This window comes from Sciurus carolinensis, chromosome 12 (genome assembly GCF_902686445.1).
Source record: "Sciurus carolinensis chromosome 12, mSciCar1.2, whole genome shotgun sequence".
In the NCBI taxonomy this organism is placed as follows: Eukaryota; Metazoa; Chordata; class Mammalia; order Rodentia; family Sciuridae; genus Sciurus; species Sciurus carolinensis.
This window is the reverse complement of record NC_062224.1, coordinates 117192814-117213101: the sequence shown is the minus strand read 5'-3', so window position 1 is coordinate 117213101 and position 20288 is coordinate 117192814. Positions and strand designations below refer to the sequence as shown.

The 20288-nt window shown below is 55.5% G+C and overlaps 1 protein-coding gene across 7 annotated transcripts in view; it reads left to right on the top strand.

The window, feature by feature from the left end:
- Nucleotides 1–20288, top strand: part of Pbx1 (PBX homeobox 1) — a 236971-nt gene that overhangs the window by 193732 nt on the left and 22951 nt on the right. For 4 of the 7 annotated variants that reach the window (XM_047519784.1, XM_047519786.1, XM_047519781.1 and 1 more), the window contains 5 exons: nucleotides 253–443; nucleotides 7030–7165; nucleotides 10255–10414; nucleotides 17077–17189; nucleotides 18362–18451. In XM_047519784.1, coding sequence (XP_047375740.1) covers nucleotides 253–443; nucleotides 7030–7165; nucleotides 10255–10414; nucleotides 17077–17189; nucleotides 18362–18451 — 690 coding nt within the window. The remainder of the gene's footprint in view (nucleotides 1–252; nucleotides 444–7029; nucleotides 7166–10254; nucleotides 10415–17076; nucleotides 17190–18361; nucleotides 18452–20288) is intronic. The other 3 variants (XM_047519787.1, XM_047519785.1, XM_047519782.1) reach the window with 2 other exon arrangements.

The window sequence follows — 20288 nt, the reverse complement described above, 5'->3', positions numbered from 1 at the left end:
TCACCTTTCACTGCAGCCAAGTTGAGGAAAATAGTCAACTAAGGATTTTCTTTTCCCTTAAATAATCGAAATCATGGCCCAAACTTGGAGCCATGGAGCTAATAGGAGCTCCAGGTAGTCAGTGGTCCCTCCGTCTGACGCCACAGGATGCGGCGCCCTCTGACTCCCTTCACCACGCAGGCCCTGGCAGAGCCGCCAGCCTAGGCGCGTGGCCCACGGCCCTCAGGGACCCCTTTGTGCTCCCCACTGCAGGCCTGCAACGAGTTCACCACCCACGTGATGAACCTCCTGAGAGAGCAGAGCCGGACCAGGCCCATCTCCCCAAAGGAGATCGAGCGGATGGTCAGCATCATCCACCGAAAGTTCAGCTCCATCCAGATGCAGCTCAAGCAGAGCACCTGCGAGGCCGTCATGATCCTGCGTTCCCGGTTTCTAGACGCACGGTGAGTCCCCTGGGGCCGCGCTGGCCTCTTGAGAGCTGCCCAGCGGGGCCAGGCCCTGTGGTGGCCCTCTCGAACGGCTCCGGCTTCACCACGCGCATGCTGAGCCAGGCCTCGGTCCAAGGACGGCTCTTGGGTCTTATAAGTGCAGGCGGCCAGAATGGTGGGCCAAGGCGTCAGGCAGGCAGGGAGGACAGTGCTGGGCAGCGGCAGGTTTGGGCGACGCGTTCCTCCTCTGCTGCTCCCTCTGGTGAGCCCCAAGGACGCCAGCTCTGGGGCAGGGGTTGTTCTCCCAGCACTGAGTACCTGCCTCACAAGCGTCTCACAACCGGGGCCTGTGGACAGCTGACCAGCAAGCGGCGGTCAGCATGCTGTAGCGGCACCTTCCCAAAGACGTCGGCGGGCTTCCGGGGAAGCTGGGATCTCCCCACACTACCCAGAGGCCACGAGGCGGCTCAGTTCAGTTCAACGAATGCTTGTCAGTCGATGGCAGTGTGCCGGACTCTGGGCTGTCTCAGAAGTTCGAGGACAGGGAGGCCTGGTCCCTCGGGCATAGAGAGGAAGGTGGTGGCCTGGTGGGAACCCAGCTGGTGGGTGTTTTCTGTCTGGCACGCTGACTGGGACCTTGTGAGCTCCGTGCACTCGGCTGAAGAAAACACCCTATGAAGGTCCTTTCAGATGCACAAGAACTGAACGAAGGACAAGCCGCCAGGCGCTGGCTGCCCTGCACTGGAGCCCGCGGGCTGCCCCAGTGCCCTTGCACTCCATCTGCTGCTGGTATCTAGCTCGCAAGATGGTGATGGCCACGCCTCGTCCACGCTGGAGGAGTGTTTTGATACCTGACCTGCCAGATGTGTGCTCTGCAGCTCATCCTAAGCAGGCGCCGTGACTCACCACCTCGACTCTGGGGGTGGCCCCCTCCTGGTGCTTTTCCGGGTTGTGAGCTGTGTCTGGTTAGGACGCCGTGGTTTTGTCCCTTTTCAATCAGACAGAAAGGTTCACTGCTGCTCTTGGACCCTGGAAGTCGCCCCTGTCCAGCGCTCAGCCGCTTCCCTCCGCAGTTCTGGTTCCTTGGTCCCCAGGCCCCGGCCACCCCGGCCTCTCCCCCAACACACCTCCTCTGTGTGCTGGTTGCGTGGAACACGCAGTGAGGACACCAGCTCACAGATCCTGTCTCTGAGCCACTGGGATTCCACAGCGAGGCAGGAGCAAGGGAAGAGAAGGCAGCATCTCCGGCTGGGCCCAGCGAGGCAGTGGGAGTGTGCGGTCGCTGGCCGGGACCCTCTGTGCGGCCCCTCCGCCCACCCCCAGCCAGCCTGGCCGCTTCTGTGCAGCCTTCCGCACAGTGCAGAGCGGAGGGTGGTGGCCTGCCTGGGCCCTTCCTGCGCTGTAGCCCGCAGGCCGCCTGTGCTGCTCACGTCCCCATGGTAACCCCCTAGTTAAAATGCTGGAGTTGGCATTTATGTTGGCAGAGGTTGAAAAGAGAAAAGTTGGGCCCAGACTGGGTTCTTTTCAAGAAAGAGGTGGGAGAAGAGGGCAGAGAGAATCTCTGTCTCACCGGGTTTCTTCCTGCGTAATTCCCCTGTGCCCAGCTGAAGGTCAGACTCCAGGAGACGTCAGACGAGGCGCAACTGGTACACGGTGCTTCCTCCTCCTCCAGCCCCTGCCTGGACTGTTCCCGCTGGCACCAGAAGGACAACTGCTTTCAGACAGGGTCTCTTTCTCGCTCTGGCTGTGACATTTGAATCATTGCGTCTGAGCCAAGATTCAAGTCTGAAGCCCTGACCCGTGGTGAGGTCATGGTCATTTTATTTTGTGGCTGTGCCCATTATGGGAAGCGGCATTGCCCCACTTGCCAGCCAAGTGGAGCAAGCGCCTCTCCAGATCAGAAGCAAACGTCTGCCCAGACTCGCCAACAGGGGCGGCCACAGCCCGTCCGCCAGCATCGCTCGCGGTGTCTGCGGGAGGGAGAAGCAGACCTCAGTTAGAACACATCCAGTTCTCGGCCGAGGACCTGCTACTCGACAGGAGCCTGATGGGCAGGGCCTCATCCAAAAAGATTTCATGGAAGACGAATAAAACACAAAGAGGGCTCGCCTTGATAACAGGATTAGCGCCTGCCGTCCAGGGGGTGGTGCGGTCGACCGCTGCTACTTTGTAGTGGGACACGCCTTGTGTTCGCCTTCTAATGCTGTGTCGCAGATTAGCACAGATTTAACAGTTAAGACAACCAGCTTCTGCGGGTGGGTCTGGGCCTGGCTCCGCAGGGTCCTCTGCTCTGGTCCCGCAACGCGGAGAGAGAGGAGTGGTCTGCTCAGGCCGAGGCCCGGCTGCAGCTCAGGGTCCTCTCCTCTAGCTGTCGGCAGAGCCCGTTCCCGGACACCTTCCCTCCGTGTTCAGGCCTGGTGGCCGGCAGGAGGAACTCTGCGTTAAGGCTGACTTACTCCAGGTCAGCTGACTGGTCACCGGTCAGGAGCCATGTCCCTTTGTCGTCCCATCCCAGCCACTCACCAGGGAGGACCAACACGCCAGGTCAGGACCTGGGTCTCTACTCCCGCTTCTCAGCAGAGGCCTGGGCTAGGCTTGTCCTACTCGGGTCACATCCTCTATCTCTCATTGACTGAACTGCCAGGAAAGCGGGACATGGAAGTTCCACCCATTCGTTCCTCAACCTTGAACCCTCTCCTCACCTGCTGTGCGCCACAGAACCAGGTATCGCTCAGGATGAGAAAAAACGCTTTCCTTTAAGAAAATGAGAAACTTACTAACCCAAATGGTTTTCCAGCATAAGTTGTAACGATGTCTCTGTACCATGTTGTCCGAGAGAACAAAGCTAACGCAGACTCCCACCTCTGCTCTGGAAGCGAGTCACTGAAGAAGGGGACGCAGCAGAGCAAGGGCAACCAGCCAGGTCCGCCGGACTGTCTGTGGCTACCCATGAGCCTGAGTGGGCTTGTCACTGGTGGGAGCCTCTGTCGCCCACTGGGTTGACCACGAGGATGAGGATACGTTCAGACGTGGCCGGCCTCACAGAACCTGTCACCTCATGGGACAAACACCCTTAGAAATCAGCACAACAGGCGGCAGGCAGCACTGAAGTACACCCACCTACCAATGCCCCTGCAGGCTGACCAGGGAGAGGCAGAGCTGCTCGTGGCGGGCAGGAAGGATCGGGCGTCCAAAGCACAGCACCAGAGTTCAACTGCGGCCCCACCTCCCTCCCGGGCACTTGCTGTGCACGGACGGGGCTGCAGACCATGGAGACCTGGCTGTGACCCCGGGACATGCTGCTTGTGGGAACACGCAGGTGCACTGTGGCACCTGGGTGGAGAGAGGTGCGCCGGAGAGGTGGGGTAAGCGGAGTGCCAGCGGGGTGCTGGTCAGCACAGAAGCCCAGCCCTGCCTGCAAAGTGCCGCAGAGGGGACGAGGCCTGAGCGACAGGACAGAGCACAGGGAACTTAGTGCCTGAAGGCTTGAACCCTCCCCCTGGCTTGTGAAACCCTCAGCACGGGTGAGGGTGCACACAGGGACGCTGGATAACCTTGGCGATTGTACTGAATTTGAATTTCGGCCATAACCTGATGACTCTTGTGGCCCTGGATAAGTGACTTCTCTTCCCAAGGACTCAGCTTTACATCTGTATCATTGGGAAACCGTAGGATGCTACGGAGAGCAGGGGTGAGCGTCGGCACGCAGCGCGCCCCGCCATCCGCTGTGGGACTCATGGGGCTGCTGTTTCCACTCGCGCCTGCCGCATGGTTGTGCTTTCAGCCCTTAGTGACCTGAGTGGATCGTGGCTTACGAAGCTTCCTCCGGTGATTCTCCTGAAGACCACAGTATTGGAGAGGAGGCTCTGGAGGGAGCCACCATTGAAGACGGTGCAGACGGGGGTGGACAGCCTAAGCCTGAAACACCTTTGCATTTTGTGCAGATGTTCGAAGGAACTGTTGCTATCTGAAGGTCATTGCTGATTTCTTGTGCGTGGATAAAAGTGGGGTGTTTTACTTACTTTTTTGCTCTCCGTGGTGTGCAGAGCTGGCTCCCTCCAGGGTGCTTCTGGCACTGCCTCTGAAAGCCACCGGTCTGGATCTGCACTGTCTAGTACATGACTGCTCGATTTCAATGCAGATCAATTAAAATATCAAATAATAACAAATAGCATTCTAAAAATGAATGCTCCAGCTGCACTAGCCACGTTTCAGCTGCAAAGTAGCCACGATGGTCAGCACAGGCCTTGGACAGCACAGGCATGGAGAAAGCACTGCTGGACAGCCCATCTCAAAGATAGCAGCGCCCACGGGCCGGAGCGAAAGGGCAGATTCGAAAGGTCAGAACGGGCAGGACTTGCTTTGGGGACAGCCATCCCTGAAGGTCAGGAGGCAGGGAGAGCCGAGTCGCACCCAGCCCTGGCACAGCTGGGTACCAAGGCAGCTGAGTGAACGGATGAATTAGCCGCCATGCCAGTGGATCTGGTGCATCCAGTAACGTGGTGAAGGAAAATGGGGCGAATTTGGTGGGAGGTGGCGTTAGTTTTGAAAACACTGTCGAGAGCTGCTGGAACACGCAGTGGGCATGGGGAGACAGCTGCCGAGACACATGGACTATCTGTGACGCCCTTGCCTCTCACCACTGCAGTCTTATGAAAAGTGCCTACTGGGGGCCCATGACTCAAAAGCTTCCTGTCCCTGAAACACTGTGTTTGTCCAGCAATATTATTCAGCAGCATGTTTCTTACATTAAAAACCAAGACGCTCAACTATCAGAGCATCTGCCAGGTTTGAAGCCATGTCAACTGACTGTTGGTGAGGCCTGCAGTCCTCGAGAGCAAACCAGGTGCCTGAGCTGGTGCACACCTCTCCTCTTCCGAAATGGGCTCTTCTCACTGTTTCCCCAGACCCTGAAACACCCTGACCCCAGGACCCTGAGGGCCCAGATGGACACAGCTTCCAGGAGAGGGGGACAAGCATCCCGGGCACAAGGAGGCCAGACGGATGCAGCTTCCACGAGACGGGGTGAACGTCCCGGGCGCAGGGAGCCCAGCTGTGGGACTGCACATCGACAGCTGGTCACTCCACCCCAAACCCAGACGAGGGAGGGCCGGCCTGCAGCTCTTGCCTTTAGCAAGCAGCCTCCAGAGGCTGTCGAAAGTCGGGTTGGAGACTGGAGCTGCGTGCCTGCCTTCCAGAGTCGGTCCTGCAGCAGCTTTGATCACTGCCCCTTCCTACTTGGGCTTTTTAATCCAATCTGTCCAATTTCTGATGCTGGGTGACCCGGAAACTCAGCATGATTTGGGAGAGCGACTTGGGCTTGGCATCATCTGGACAGATGTGGTTAATACCTGTGGACAGATGGTGTTCATCCGGTAAAATCAGGCACTTTATTGTGTTAATTAATCCAAGTGGGACCCTGGAAACACAATATTAGTTGAATTTCCTCTCTAGCAAGGCCATCGGTGCTTTCTGTTGGCTAAACTGGGAGATTCTGTATCTGGACGTAACCAGGATGTTCTGGGAATCTTTTCCATAAGGAAAAGCTTTTGATAAAAGCAAGAAAGGCCAAAGTGCTCATAGAGCTCATTTAAAGACGAAGGCCCCACCACGTCCAGCGACCATGCCGGTCTGCCAGAGCCCAGCCTCCCTGTGCAGCCCAGCCAGCCGCAGGCCTTAGCTGTGTGGAAGCAGTGCAGAGATTCTCACTTCAAATTAGTTCAATTAGCACTTTTAGTAAAAAGGCAGAAAAATGCTTTCACTCAGAAGTGGTCTTCTTCCTTTTGGCAACCTGTGTATGGGAAAGATCTAGTGGGCTTTGTTTTACCACTTCGCAGCTGCTCCTGCTAAGAGGGCCACTTTTCTCCTTTTGAGGCAGGCCAGGCAGTTGGGGGATTTCAGTCTGCTCCCTGCCCTCTTCTGCAGGTACCTTGTAAAGCTGCTGCGTGCACGTGCACGGGACAGAAGGGAAAGGTAGTGGGGGCTTCTTTTTAACATGGCCGCAGGGCTGCATTTGTGCCGTAGCCAGGCTGACCTGAGTGAGCGCCGGGCTCCACAGCACACCGGCTGAGCAGCTTTGCAGGCACTTCATCTGCACCTAGGAAGAGCCAGGTCTAGCTCACTAGCTGAGAAAAGGGAATTCTGGGCTGACGGCCGGCCAGGCAGGGAGCCCTGGAGCACAACAGGAAGAACTGGGGCCACCCAGACGCAGCTTCTGCCTGCAGGGCACCCTGCCAGGCTCATTGTCTGGTGGCCTTCTCCCCTGTGCCCGCCTGGGAGCTCAGGACAACTCCCTGCACCATCGTCTGGCAAAGTAGAGGCCCAGAGAGGCCGCCAGAATCACCAGCCTGGGTTCCAAGCCAAGATGGCCCCACCCTGGAGACGTCCCGCCCCTCATCACTCTGAGGGAACGTGTCCGTCCCTTTCTGGTGCAGTGGGCGGCACACTCCAGTGGTTCTGGCATCCACCCCTCTGCCCATCTCTAATTCTCCTTTTGCTCAGAAACGTGTCTTCCCACAGAGGTCGATCCTATTCTCCCCTTCTTGTGCTTATGCGTTGCAAACATGTTCACTGTTGTCACCTTTCCTTTCTCTTTATGAAGGCGAAAGAGACGGAATTTCAACAAGCAGGCGACGGAGATCCTGAACGAGTACTTCTATTCCCATCTCAGCAACCCTTACCCCAGCGAGGAAGCGAAAGAGGAGCTGGCCAAGAAGTGCGGCATCACGGTCTCGCAGGTAAGGAGCCCGCGGGGCACACGCAGGGTCTGCATGGTCCTGCCCTGCCGGGCGCTCCAGCCTCCTGAGGCCAGATGAGCGCGGATGTGTGTGAGATCATCTCCAGGCGCCGCAGAGGGGAGCGAGTGGAGCGAGCGGAGTGAGCCTGGCGGGGCCTCCCAGGGCCACTCCCTGCAGGCCGAGGTCCGCACAGCCCGGGAAACTCTGCATCTCCCGAGAACTGCCCAGGTGCGCAGCCTCTCCTTCACCAACCCAGGAACAAAACCAGCCCTCACGTCGCCTTTGGACGCAGGGGCCGAGGTGTCTTCCCGACGTGCCAAGCCTGCAGCTGTGGATGAGGCCTAACACGTCGCCACCACCACACCAGTGGTCCCGAGTGCCCCCGTCCCACCTCGCAGGTGCCTGTGACTGGGAGAGGCGCCTGATATGAGGAGCTGGTGCCCTCAACATCCACAGGAAGGGGAAAGAAGGGAGACGCAGATGGACCTGGACGTGGGACGTAGATGACGCCGGCAGACGCTCACGTTTGTGTACACGCACATACATGTTTCTTCTTCCTTCCTCGGAGGATCCATCCAAACTCCTCATTCAGCCTGAACCCTAATCTCCATCAACTCCAGTCTCGTTGAGATCAGAGTCATAGCTCTGAAATCTCTCAGAGAACGTCTTCCTCAGCATTCTGTCACCTGCGCGGGACCCGAGCGTGCTGGTCTCCCACCGAGAGCGGACGGCGGAGCAGGAGGCCCCTCTGGGCAGACGCCCCACCAGTCCCCTTGTGAGGGGAGTGTGTGCTCCTTGGCCCGAATCCCGGCTCCCCTTGCTCCCCGCAGGGCTGGGCCCGCCTCCCGGGTCCAGCTGCGCGCACTTAGGCATCCTCAGAATCGGGCCCGTGAGAGGTGCTTGGAACGGCAGGACTGCCTCCGGTGTTTCTCCCGCATAGCACCCTCCTTGAGGGTCTCCCACCCTGGCCTCCGCGGTGCCACTGTCCCGGGTTCTTCTTAGAAGGCCCGCTCCCTTCCTCCGGAGCTGTTTGTTCTTTCTTTAGATCCTTAACCTCTCTTAGACACATGTTCTTCTGAAATCTGCTAAAAGCTATTGATTCTCCCCAAGACTGAGAGCAAAAGCACGTCCATAGACCAAGTTCACCAAAAGAGCATCCCAGAAAACGCGCTCCCGGGAGCCCAGCCTGCCCTGCTCTCTCCCAGCTGCTCCAGGTGTGACCACAGAGCCACGTCAGCACTGCCCAGCATTGGGAGAACCCCAGTCCCCCAGCCCCGGACAGACTGTTTCCGCAGCTCTCCTGACACTCGGCGGTGAAGCACCATGTGCACACTCGCAACACACACAAGCCTCCGTCTGAGTCCCGCAGGGGACGTCTCTCCTGGGACTCCAGGCTCAGACCTCACCTCCCTACCCTTGGCTGGGGCGCTGCCCACAGTGTTTTCTGGCTCAGCTCGTGCAGGATGTGAATCAGCTCTCCCAGTGAAAACTCCCGCACCTGCCCCAGTCACACAGGTTACCTATAAGGCCTGGGCCTTGCCCCTTCGGCCCTCAGCCCACAGCTGTTGGACGGGAATACAGCATCGACCTTCGACTTCCCCGGAGCACAGTGTGGGCAGTGCTGAACTGACCTCACCTTCCTGCCAGTCCTGTCCTCAGGACTCACCAGGGCGCCTTCCCTTGGCCGTCCCGTCTATCTCTTCCTCCTGTTTCTCATGTATGGCTGTATAATCGGGCCTCAGGCCTTCCTTCTTCCTTGAAAGTCCTCCTGAACTATTTCATCTTTTCTGTCTTTCTTCCAGTTTCCTCCAAAAACGTCTCCCTACCTTTTTTGCTCTCTCCCTGTTCAGTTTATAAATAATGGTTTTGAGAAAGATGATCCTGATTGATTCATATAAGTGGTGAACGTGGTATCAAGGAAAACCTGAATTTCAAGTGTACCTAGAGAGCAGTGGCCCTGCAACGTGGCGATGGTGCCCTCCTGCATCAACAATAAGGAAAGCCTGTGTTGTTGAATCCTCTCCTCTGCTGGTGCCACAGTGGGGCGGTTTGATGTCTATAGCAGAGGCTCGGCATTTCTGCTCTAGGATGAACTATGTAGGCCTTCAAGGTTTAGCCTTTGTGGATGCATTTAAAAAGTAAGCATAGCTTTGTGTGAATGTTCTTGATCTGCCATTAGTGGGGGGATGAATATGGATTTACATATAAGCTGTGCTCCATGTGTGACCAGTTCACCTCCCTCACCAAAACTGAACTTTGTCTTCTGAGTCCATAAAACCACCACATGCTAGTTCAAGATCCCATCTGAAAGGTAGGATTTGGAGCTTACCTCCTCAAGGCGGGAGTTAGTGGTGAGCTGGAGCTGCATTGTCCCACTTGGGCCTGGCAGATGTCCCCAACCAAGCCAGGAACACTGCTGGGAGTCGGGTGAGAGACACAGATTAACATCAAAGTGAAGTGGGTTTGTGGTGTTCATTGGCTTTCGCCATTAAAGCTGTAATGGAAAGAAATAATCAGTTGTGTGCCTCAGTTTTTCTTGTTTGGCTAGCACCAAGCTTTTCAGGAAATGTATTAGATTGAGTTACGTGGATCCTAAAGTGTATAGCACATTGCAGCTAAGACTCTAAGTCCATATTAAAGTTATTTAACTTCCAAGCCATTGAAATCAATCTGTGCTTGAAAACTCCTATATGCTGATAGAGATTTAGATGGTTATTTAAAGGTCTATGTGTTTTGATTGTGCAAAGTCAGCTTTAAGCATTGATAAGAAACAGGCATTTCTCCTGATATGTTGAATTTAGTGTCATAAATTGGGAGGTAAGCAAATTTAAAATGCTTGCTCTGAACTCCAAGAGGCCTCGCTTAAATGAGCAGACCCTCTGTGGGAAAACTTCCGTCAGTGTTTCTGCTAAATTTCAGATGTGTTAGCAAGGGGACCTTTTACACAGCTGGGCCTCCTGGGCCCTTATTCAGATCTCATAACTGATGCTGTGGTAAGACCCCCAGCCTCTGCCATGCACCCTTCCCTCCCTTCTAAAGAGCTTCTGAAGGATGAAACGTTAACTGTCACTTCTCTCAAACTGCTCTAGGTATCAAACTGGTTTGGAAATAAGAGAATCCGGTACAAGAAGAACATAGGTAAATTTCAAGAGGAGGCCAATATTTATGCTGCCAAAACGGCGGTCACTGCCACCAACGTGTCAGCCCACGGAAGCCAAGCTAACTCGCCCTCCACCCCCAACTCCGCTGGTTAGTGTTTCCTTTGATTTGGGGGGCGCTCAGTCTCCAATTTCACACTCGTTTTCCTACATTGGGGTTTTCTCTTAATTCCGTGAGTTTATTTATTTACTTTCCTTGTTTAAAATGAAGAATTTAATCGTACATAACATTCACTGGTAAAATTTTCAAACCGCATAGCTGTAAAAATAGTTTTGTAGCAGCCCCAGCTTCAAGAAGAGTCCCGCTGCCCTGCCTTCCAATCAGCGTCCCCTCCCAAGTCCAGGTCGGGAAATTTCAAACTGTCCATATCCAGGTGCGATTTTGAAAATTAACTGAGATTGTGAGAAGCATTTTGCACAAATGAAGGGCTCCACAAACATTAGCTGTTATTGCTGTTGAAATTAAAGGCACACCATGAAGTGTCCTAATAGTGTATTCACTCATCTCTTTCTTCACGGGTTGTGGTAGAATTTTATTCTCTTTGCTTAATTAAAACCACGTTCTCCCTAGCATTTTATTTTAAAAACTTTTAAATCTACAGAAAAGTTGAAAATGTGGTACAATGGCTACCTGCATACCCGCTGGTTGTATTTTACAACTGATAGCACTCAGGCACATTCTTAAATCTTCCCCTCCGCTAGACACTGCACCACCTGCAAGCACCATGAGAAGATCGCAGACACCATAGCCCATGACCCCCAAAGCACCAGCAGTATCACCCATGAGCAAGATGCTTCCTTACGAAACCAACCAAGAGCACATCACCAGGACCCTAATCCAACGCTGACATGCTGTTGATGTAGCATATGGAGGCCATGCTCAGATTTACCCAAATGTTCCTAAAATGTCCTTTCCAAACAAGTATTTGAGCACACAAACTGTGCAGGTTGATGGGTTCAGTAGGGCTTTGATCCTGTCCCCTGCCCCGGGGCCTCTCTCCCTCTCTGCCCCCTGCCCTGCCCCAGTCCCTTCCCCTTCCCTGCAGTTAGTCCAGCCCCTACTTTTAGGTCCTCCCCCTTCTTCAACATCTGAAAGAACTTTCAGGTTTCAGATTGGTTGATTCGGTACTTAATTATTCTTCTGGCTGTTGATGCCACCGTGGGGAGTTCCTTTCATGTGGAAGGAGCAGTGTGCTTTTTGCAAGCTGAGTCTGTCTGAGGTTTGCACTGATGTGCGTGTTGAGACAGATACACTGTCTGGTTCTGAGGCACCTTTAAATTTGGAAATTCCAATAAATAAGGTAGACTCAGTGCTTCACAATGGTCCTTGGGGGTTCCATCCTTTGGTCTTCTTTAGGGTTCAGTGCTGTTCCCCCACATAGCACCTGGTCCCATGGCTGACATGTCCCTCTGCAGGAGTGTCTACCCTAGCACATTCTGGTTTGCAAGCAGTTTACAGTTTCTTAGAGTTGTTATCCTTTATTGTTTTATTTCATTGGTTTTCTTTATGCAAATGGCAAAGAAAATCACCAGTTATTAATTCAAATTATTCCAATTCCAATTTTCATGTTTTAGTATCAGTCATGTGCTGTACTACGGGTTTTATTTTGGTGACTGTGCATTGTGTCACCAATTCCTGAGCTTAGGTAACATAATGTATTTCTGGGTGTGCCTTAAGCATCCGTTCTGAATTTCCACAGTGTATAAAACATAGCCTTACTGTTTGCATGCTCTGGAAAGCATGCTGGTATTTGCGTCTGTGAGGGGGAACAGATGTGATCCTTATTAGATGCTTGGTATCAGGTGCTGCCCTTCCCATAGTGAACAAGATGCATGGTTTGGCTGTGCATTCACATCCAGGAAGCTAGGTGACAACAGAATGAGGTGAATAACAAGTTTAAGCATGCTTGACCCTTATGTGATCTTGAGACCTCCTGCCTAAATGGTGTCTTTGACCCCAGACTTTGCTTTTCCACTTGGGTTCTCCTCTGCTGCCAGGTGGCTGCCTGGTGGAAACACGTAGGGTCACACAGTAAGACCTCCTGGGAGCACGCTGCTGCTCGACTTTGTCACCATGAGGTTTTCCAGGCCAGTAGCTGTGCTCGAGGTGTTGGGGAGCGCCTGGCTTTGCCAAAGGCTGTGGTGAGAGTTGGCCCAGCCCCGCAGGTGGGTCACTACCAGGAACGTGATTGAAACTGGAGTCCTTCCCCGTCTGGTCAACTGCTGTGCATTTCAGGCCCACCAACACAATCGTGCTGCCCTGCTGGACAGACGTTTTTGCTTGGCTCTTTGGAAGGGAGGGCGATTCTGTCAACATTAGCAAAGCTGCACTCTGCACTCCTGCAAAGGTTCTCACAATGCAGAGCAGACACCAGAACGACTCTTCCCGTCCCTGATATATCTGCATCGCAGATGGCTCAGCATGATTTATGACTAGTCCTAGAAGGGTCCTGTGGACCCCCTTCGTTATGGAATCCTTAACTATTTGTTCTTTCCTAAAACCCTTAGAAAAGAGAAAAGTAAGCATTTTAACCCCTACTCTGTGTTTAAGAATTAGGTGACCTCTTACAGAGTGTCAGTCTGTGATTACACTTTTCAAAGGAATTTTCCTGGTGGCTTGAATTTCATGTGACTGTTCCGAGCACAGAGGAAGTTACTATGGAAATTTCGAGCTAAGCCTTCCAGCCGTGCCTCAGTTGTTGGAGACAGTATGCAGGGAGTCCCTTTGTAGGGCTCATTCTAAAGTGGAGACCGAGGAAAGCACCCCTCTAGATGTGCAACAGCAGGGGATTTGAAGGGTAAATGTCTTCACAGGAAAAGTGGTCAGTGGGCCTTTCTGTTTCCTTCTGCCCTTAACACAACCCGAATCCCTGCCAGAGAGAGAGTGAGCAATGTTGCAACTGCTGGGCGGTGACCATCAGCTGAGCAGCTGCTCCCCAGGCATTTTGAAGGAGAGATGGGCCTAAGTGAGAGTCTGGTATGTGGCAGTACATCCCGCAGGGTCGAAGGCCAGCGCGCAGCCGGGGAGCGTTGGAACAGGCCTTTGTCCAAAAGCGTCACCGAGTGTCTTCACTCTTCCTGTGGGTAGACCCCTCCCACTCCAGGCCCTGTGAGGGGGACAGCACTCCCGACCCTGGCTGCTTCTCAATCCCCCCCTGCTGAGGTGCACCTTTTCGCCTTTTCTTCAAACTACTTCTAAACATCGCCCGGCGGAGAACGTGTGTGGGGGGTCAGCAAGCATCTAGACGTTGGTGTGCTTTACAGTCGACACCAGCAGACTTGAGCAAACTGGATGAAGTGAGAGGAAGGAGAGAGGCACGGAGAAAACAGGGAGCTAGGAGAAAAGAAGGCAGATATGGGGCAGCCGTCTAATCCCCGGGCCCAACCATAATTCTTCTGGAGAGACTAGAACCATGCATTCTTAATTTCCTGGTTTTGATGTGATTATAAAAGCATGAATTAAGACCTCAGAAAAACTAGAGCTCTATCTTGGAAGCAAGGATGGGACACAATTCAGCCAGCTCAGAGGGTCTGTCCTTCGCCTCCCAGTGGGTGGGAGTCCAGGCTCACCAGGCACTCACACACCTGTCTGAACCCTTGATCTCCAAACTAGGGCACTTGAGGCCATGATTCCCATGCAGCCGCTTCGTGAAAACCATGTGCTTTTCAGTGAGAAATGATCAGTTAATATTGCAGAGCACATTTAAGTTTCGTAAGAGGAAAAAAGAAGGCCATTGGTTCTCCATGAGGAGCACATTGGCCCGCAGGGGACATTTGGTGAGACCTGGAGACACTTCAGTGGTCAGCATTGTGGAGGGAGGGGTTACTGACTGCAGAGACAAGGGTCACAGCTGACCATCCCACCGAGAATGTGTTCCGCAATGCCAGGTCCACATGTCCCACTCTAGCTTTAGGGTTTTGATTATTATTATCCTATTTTTGTGAATGATGAAGTCAACAAGATTTTCCTTTTTTTTTTTTTTTTTTTGGTTGTTGTTTTTGTTTCTTGAACAAACCTAAGTCTCCTAAAGGGATATTAGGGAAGAAATACAACCTTTGGGAAAGTGTTTTAGGAAATGAATGTTAATGTACTTCCAGACCATGGTGTGTGCCCAAGCAAATGCATTGGGGTCGCGGGTGGCCCATTATCTGTCCTCCGTCTAGTCGAGTGCTGAGCCATCTCTCCCTGTACATGTCCAAATATCTGCATGGCAGTTTAAGTGAGCCACTTCCCTTCATTCCTACACCAAATTCAAAAAGTCTTACCTGACAAGCACCTCTTACAATGTGCTCCTAGTAATTGCTGATCACCCCACAGCTACCCGCAGATAAGACTCCGAAAGGACCTCAGCAAAGCCGGCACTGGGCATCAGCCCTGTAGATTCCATAGTACCTCCGTGAGCCCGCTCTCCTCACTGGGCGTTGTGTTTCTCCGGGCAGATCCGCTCTGCCACCAGTTCCTGCAGACTCCTGTGCTTGCCCTCACTCCTGAGCTCAAGGTGGATTCTCCTGCCTGGCTGCGTATCAGCTGCACCCGGCCTCCTCCTACATGTGGCTGCTGCCTCTAGACACTTATCAGAGAGTCAGCCATGATGGTGTTGTGCCAACGTAGAGAGGCAGTGAAGGGCTGGACCTGCCCAGCAGAGAGCATGGGTCTGTTTCCGCAATCACCGCCCTATTTACATGCGCATGTTCATCTCTGTGTACATTAGGCAGCCAGACATATCTACAACTGAGCTACGCACACGTATTTTTAGATCATCTTTGTCAGTTGCAGTTTGTCTTGTAAGTGGTGCGTCCCCTACCTTCACGGGCCCTGGACACCATGTCACTTGGCGCCAGTGTGGCCCGTGGGGCTTCTCCCACCTCTCAGAGTGTGCGCTGATTTCCAACAGCCCACCAGCCTGGCATGGGGCCCCTGTGCTGGTTCGGGGACAGAAGCGCCTGGGCTTCCGTCGCAGCACGCAGGGCCCTGGCGGGGCTCCAGGCCAGCAGCCTCGAGGGAGGGGAGCCAGCCGTCTGGTGGTGTGGACACAGTCCTGATCTGGGTTCCAGTTCTGGTGGCCCCTAGTGTGAGCATGTACAGCGACAACACTGCGAGGGCTTTCTGTGCGCTCCACCTCTGAGATCAGAGGACTCCAGGGCTGCGCCAGGGGCCTGGGACTGTGTCTTGACACAGGAGTGGGACCCAGGCTGCACTGTGCTTCGTCTTGGCAGGGAGGACAATTGCCAAGGTTCAACCCATATAAATGGCAGAGAGTGACACTGAGGAGCCTTGGTTCCCCTGGGTACAAGCCACACCTGGTCACATCTTAGGCCTGTTTTGCTAAGCTTTTCTAATTCCTTTTCCATAAGCTAAAGGACACATTTGCCAGAGGAGATGGGGCGTGTTGCGGAGCTGCGGGGATGCTGCAGTGCTGTGGTTGGTGCCTGAGGCACCCTCTGCCCTCTGGAGAAAGCACTTCCTCTTCCCTGGGAAAGCAGGAGCTAGCCCGTAGCTAGATGGAGGATGAGTCTAGTAGTAAACAGCTAGTTCCTTGCAGGCAAAGGAAAACCCACACAAGAGTTTACAAGCCATTGAGTTCCCCTAAGTGGCCCTTGCTTTTGAAGTGTAGTGGTGCTTCGGGTCTCAAGCAGAGGCGCAGTGGTACGGGTCAGAGCTTAGGTGGTCCTCTGCGGGTTCAGGGGAAAGCCTCCCACTGCGGGCAGGACAGCTGTCCAGCACAGCCCAGGGCCGTCCTGGGAGAAGAGGGCGTGCGTGTCCAAGCCGAGGCCTGCACCACACTAGGTGGCTCCTCGCTGGCGGTAGCCGTCTCAGAGCACCAGGGCAAGAGCGCAGCCCGAGCCCAGGGGTAGAAAGGCAGTGGAGAGCGGCTGACCTGGGTCCCTGGGGTCTCTCCTCTTCAGCTAACGTGTGTTTTAACCAAACCTTGCACGCTGAGCTCTTTCCTCATGCGCTGCGCTGCACAGCGACTTCGGGATAATATCAAGCTTCTGCAAGCCCTTGCGCTGAGCTGAGGTTGGGCTGGGTCTGCCACAGCGGAGCCAGCAGGGTCCGGGGAGTGCCAGGGTGGACCTAAAGGCCACCTCTCTGGAGGAGCCTGTCTCTGGGGGTGAAAACCTGGCTCGCTGCCCTTTCCAGGCCACTCTCTAAACCGCCATTGTCCTTACCTGCAGCGTGGCTCACCTCATGCATGCTCGCTTCCTGCCGGTCACCGTCTTGCCTCCTCTGCACTGGCAGGTGGCAGGGAAGGAAGACCATGCCCACAGGTCCCTGTGCTATGGTCCTCTGGGCGTCGCCCAGCAGGAGCTGGACCTTCTATCTGAAGTCAGGAACGCCAGCAGACCCCACAGTGGCCAGTGAGCCACTGGCCTGTCCTCCCAGTACTGCCCCCCTGAGAGTTCTGGAGATATTCCCTCGCCAGGCGGCCCACGCTCTCCACCCTGGCTGCCAGCGGACCTTGGAGGCGTGGAACAGGCTCACAGGGGGCTGTGCCCAGAGGATGGGTCTTCCGCCCCCTGCTGGAGGTGGCTGGGAGGCGGCAGCACTGCTGAGCTCCAGAGTGAGGGGCGCTTCCCTAACACCACCGCCCGCCCGTGTGGCCTGCTCTGTCTGTCCTGCTACTAACCAGGCTCTGGACACCCCTGCTGGGTTTTACCTGGGGGTGCTTTGCATGCCGCTCTGCTCCTGGCTGTCAGTGTGGGGGGCCTTTTCCTGTCTGTGATTCAGGTGCCTCACTCTTTCCTTTCCAGGTTCTTCCAGTTCTTTTAACATGTCAAACTCTGGAGATTTGTTCATGAGCGTGCAGTCACTCAATGGGGATTCTTATCAAGGGGCCCAGGTTGGAGCCAACGTGCAATCACAGGTAGGGACCAGCCACTGTGCCGCAGGTGAATGCGCTAGTGTCCCAGAGCCCCTGGAAATGCTGGCTCCCTGCTTCTGTCCAGAGAGGGAGGAGAGGAGAGGAGAGGGGACGGAGCCCAGCAGCCCAGCTCCACCAACGCAATCCCAAGGCGACCACTGTTGTAGGAATCTCATCCACACTTGGTGAAGGCGCTGGGCTCTGGTTGCCAGCCAGTCTGGGAAGGCAGGAGGAGAGCACAGGGGCAGGGCCAGGTGACCACAGCAGCTCGGACAGCAGGACAGAGAGTTCTTTGTTCACCAAAGGCAGAGGGAGGAGGCCTTCAGAATCTCCATTTCCAGGCTCCTCCTCATTTTGGGTCAGTATTTTCCAAAAGAAGGAAGTCATTAATAAGTAGGCAAATGTGTTAGCATCTCACATTTTCACTTGAAGCTTTAAAAGCCAACTCACTTTCTCAGTCACCCTCAAGGTCAGTGGACTTGGTTTCCAATGACCAGTCCATGTCAGGAGGCCAGCACCACGACCCAGGTGAATCCTCAGAGCTCCTAGGAAGCTGGTCACCTTGCAGCTCTCACGAAGCCCTCCCGTCACGGCAGGAAATGTGAGAGGGCGAAGGCAGACACCAGGGTCGGGGTCGGCAGTTCTGAGTCAGACGACCCAGTTCCCACCTGGGTGTGGAGCGGAGACCCTGGGCCCGGAATCGACCAGCTGGCCAGCAAGCCAGCCCAGGACACGAAGCCTGGAGACTAGTGTGAGGTCCTCGGTCAGACTTGGCCTTCCTGGGGATCCTCACAACCACGGTCTAGGCGGTCTGCTCTCTCTGAGCTGGCTGCCCAGACAGAGCACCGCAGAGGGGAGCTCCTGGGGTGGAGCACAGGGAGGCCCCAGGGAGGCGGAACACCGCCCCCTGCTTCCTGCAGCCCTCGGCCGCCCCTGCCGTCCTGCGCTGCTCCGTGGGCTAGTCTGGGGCCCCGCTCCCCACACCGTCTTGCTGTCTTGCTCACTGAATGCAGAACTGGTCATGCACCTGGCCTTCGGAGGAGTGCCCGCCTCCTCACGGACTCTTCCCCCGAGCACGTCCAAAGCCACCGTGCTGCTTGGGCAGCCTGTGAGATGTGAGCGTGCGCTGGGCCTGCACCTCTGACTAACTCCCTCTCTGTTCTTCCTCTGTGCAGGTGGATACCCTTCGCCATGTTATCAGCCAGACAGGAGGATACAGTGACGGACTCGCAGCCAGTCAGATGTACAGTCCGCAGGGCATCAGTGTAAGAAAACAAGGCTCCCCCTTGTCTCCATTCTATCACTACCAATTACTCAAGGCCACAGGGCCCAGAGTGGTGCTTGGTAGGACTCGCCCGAGCTTTGCGGTCACCTCGTTTCTTGTTGCTGTGTCGGCCCTGCCGTGGGCGGCATTGTACCCACAGAGCGTGGCGGTCGGCACACGTCACGCAGGCAGCTGGCACGGGGCTGTCAGACACAATCAGTGTTTGCATGGCACCTGCGGCCACATGCGTACAGCCGGGAGGAGCTGCTAAACAGGTGACATCCAGCAAAGCCGCGGCAGGAGCTGTCACCACAAAGTGGGGCGGGACCGGGGGAGGAAAACCAGCGGCCAGATCCCCTGCGTCCAGGTCTGTGGCTGCAGAAAGACCCGCTTCCCAATCTGTCAATAGACAATGAAAAGACCCTGGTGCAGAGGCTGGGGTGTCTAAGGGACAGGAGGGGCCGGACCATCTCCTACTTGTTCTTGGGTGCGCTGGCGGCTGCTGACTAGCATGAAAATTCATAGCGACAAGCTGTGTCACTCAGAGTGAAATCGATCAGACAGACCAGGAGAACCCAGTGCAGATTCGGGACAGCAGTCCAACTTGATTTCTCAGATCAGATGTCCACTGTCTCACAGTGGTGACAGCAGACGGGGACAAGGGGGCGCCTGGGAGAGGCGGCCGTTCCCAGGTAGGGCTGATGCGCTGGGCTCCTAGAGGCTGGGGCTCCAGCAGAACCACGGGCTCAGAACCGCTGGGGGAAGAGGGGTCGCTGGGTGGGACCGTTCGTCCTGCTCGTTTCTGTCGTTCTGATTAAAGCAGATCGGGGGTGGTAGGCACGGCTTATCAGCAAGAGCGAGTCTGCTCCGGCTGAGGTGGATGTCCGCAGGGAGGGCCACTGGCCCTGTTTTCGTCAGTTACTCCTCTGCTGTGACTTAAGGACCCAACCAGAACAACTATAGAGGAGGGAACGTTTGAGGGCTCACGGTTTCAGAGGCCTCAGTCCATAGAAGGCCGCTCCATTCCTTGGGGCTTGAGGTGAGGCAGGACATCTTGGCAGAGCGTGTGGCAGAGGGAAGCAGCTGGCATCATCAGGAAGCAGAGGGAGACTCCGCTCGCCAGATGGAGACTGTGGGCCCGTAGCCAGGCCCCAGCGCCGCCTCCTCCCGCCACACGCGCCTCTTCAGTCAAGCCCAGCGGGGGTCAGGTCTCGGCTTAGGTTCAGGCTGCGCCCGTCATCTCTCCTCCGAGCCTCCTTGCGTCGTCTCACTCGTGAGCTCTTGGGGGACACCTTGCTCCATGCCCCATCAGCCCTTCGAGTCGGCATCAGTTAAATCAGACGCCGCCGCAGCCCATCTGGAAGGAAAGGGAGAGACCGCCTGCGCCCCCAGGAGGCTCGTTGGGGGAAGAAGAGACCCTTGCCTCCTAGGATGTGGCCTTGCTGCCCTCCGAGAGCGGGCAGATCTGGGGGTCGCTGGCTTCCCTGAGCACACGCCTCGAGGAGCAGCCTCACCTCAGCTCTGGCCGGAGTTCTCCACAGAGGCATCCCTGCTGCGGTCCCGAGTCCCCGTCCTTGGGAACAGAGCCATCCTCAGGGGCGTGGCAGAGACGCGAGGAGGGGGCCGTCTCCAGGTCGAGCTGCCTTGACGCCTCTTAGGCCACTTACGGTCAGGGAGCTGGGCGCTGCGCTTCCCTGGGTGGACTCCCTCCTGGGTCTTGGTGTTCGTCCATCTTGGGGAGTGGGGAGGTGTCCGGGCAGCCTGGGGAGGCGAGCCACTTTCTCAGGACTTCCAGACGGGCCTCCGCCCCTCTCGAGCGACACCCACAGTCCTGGGCA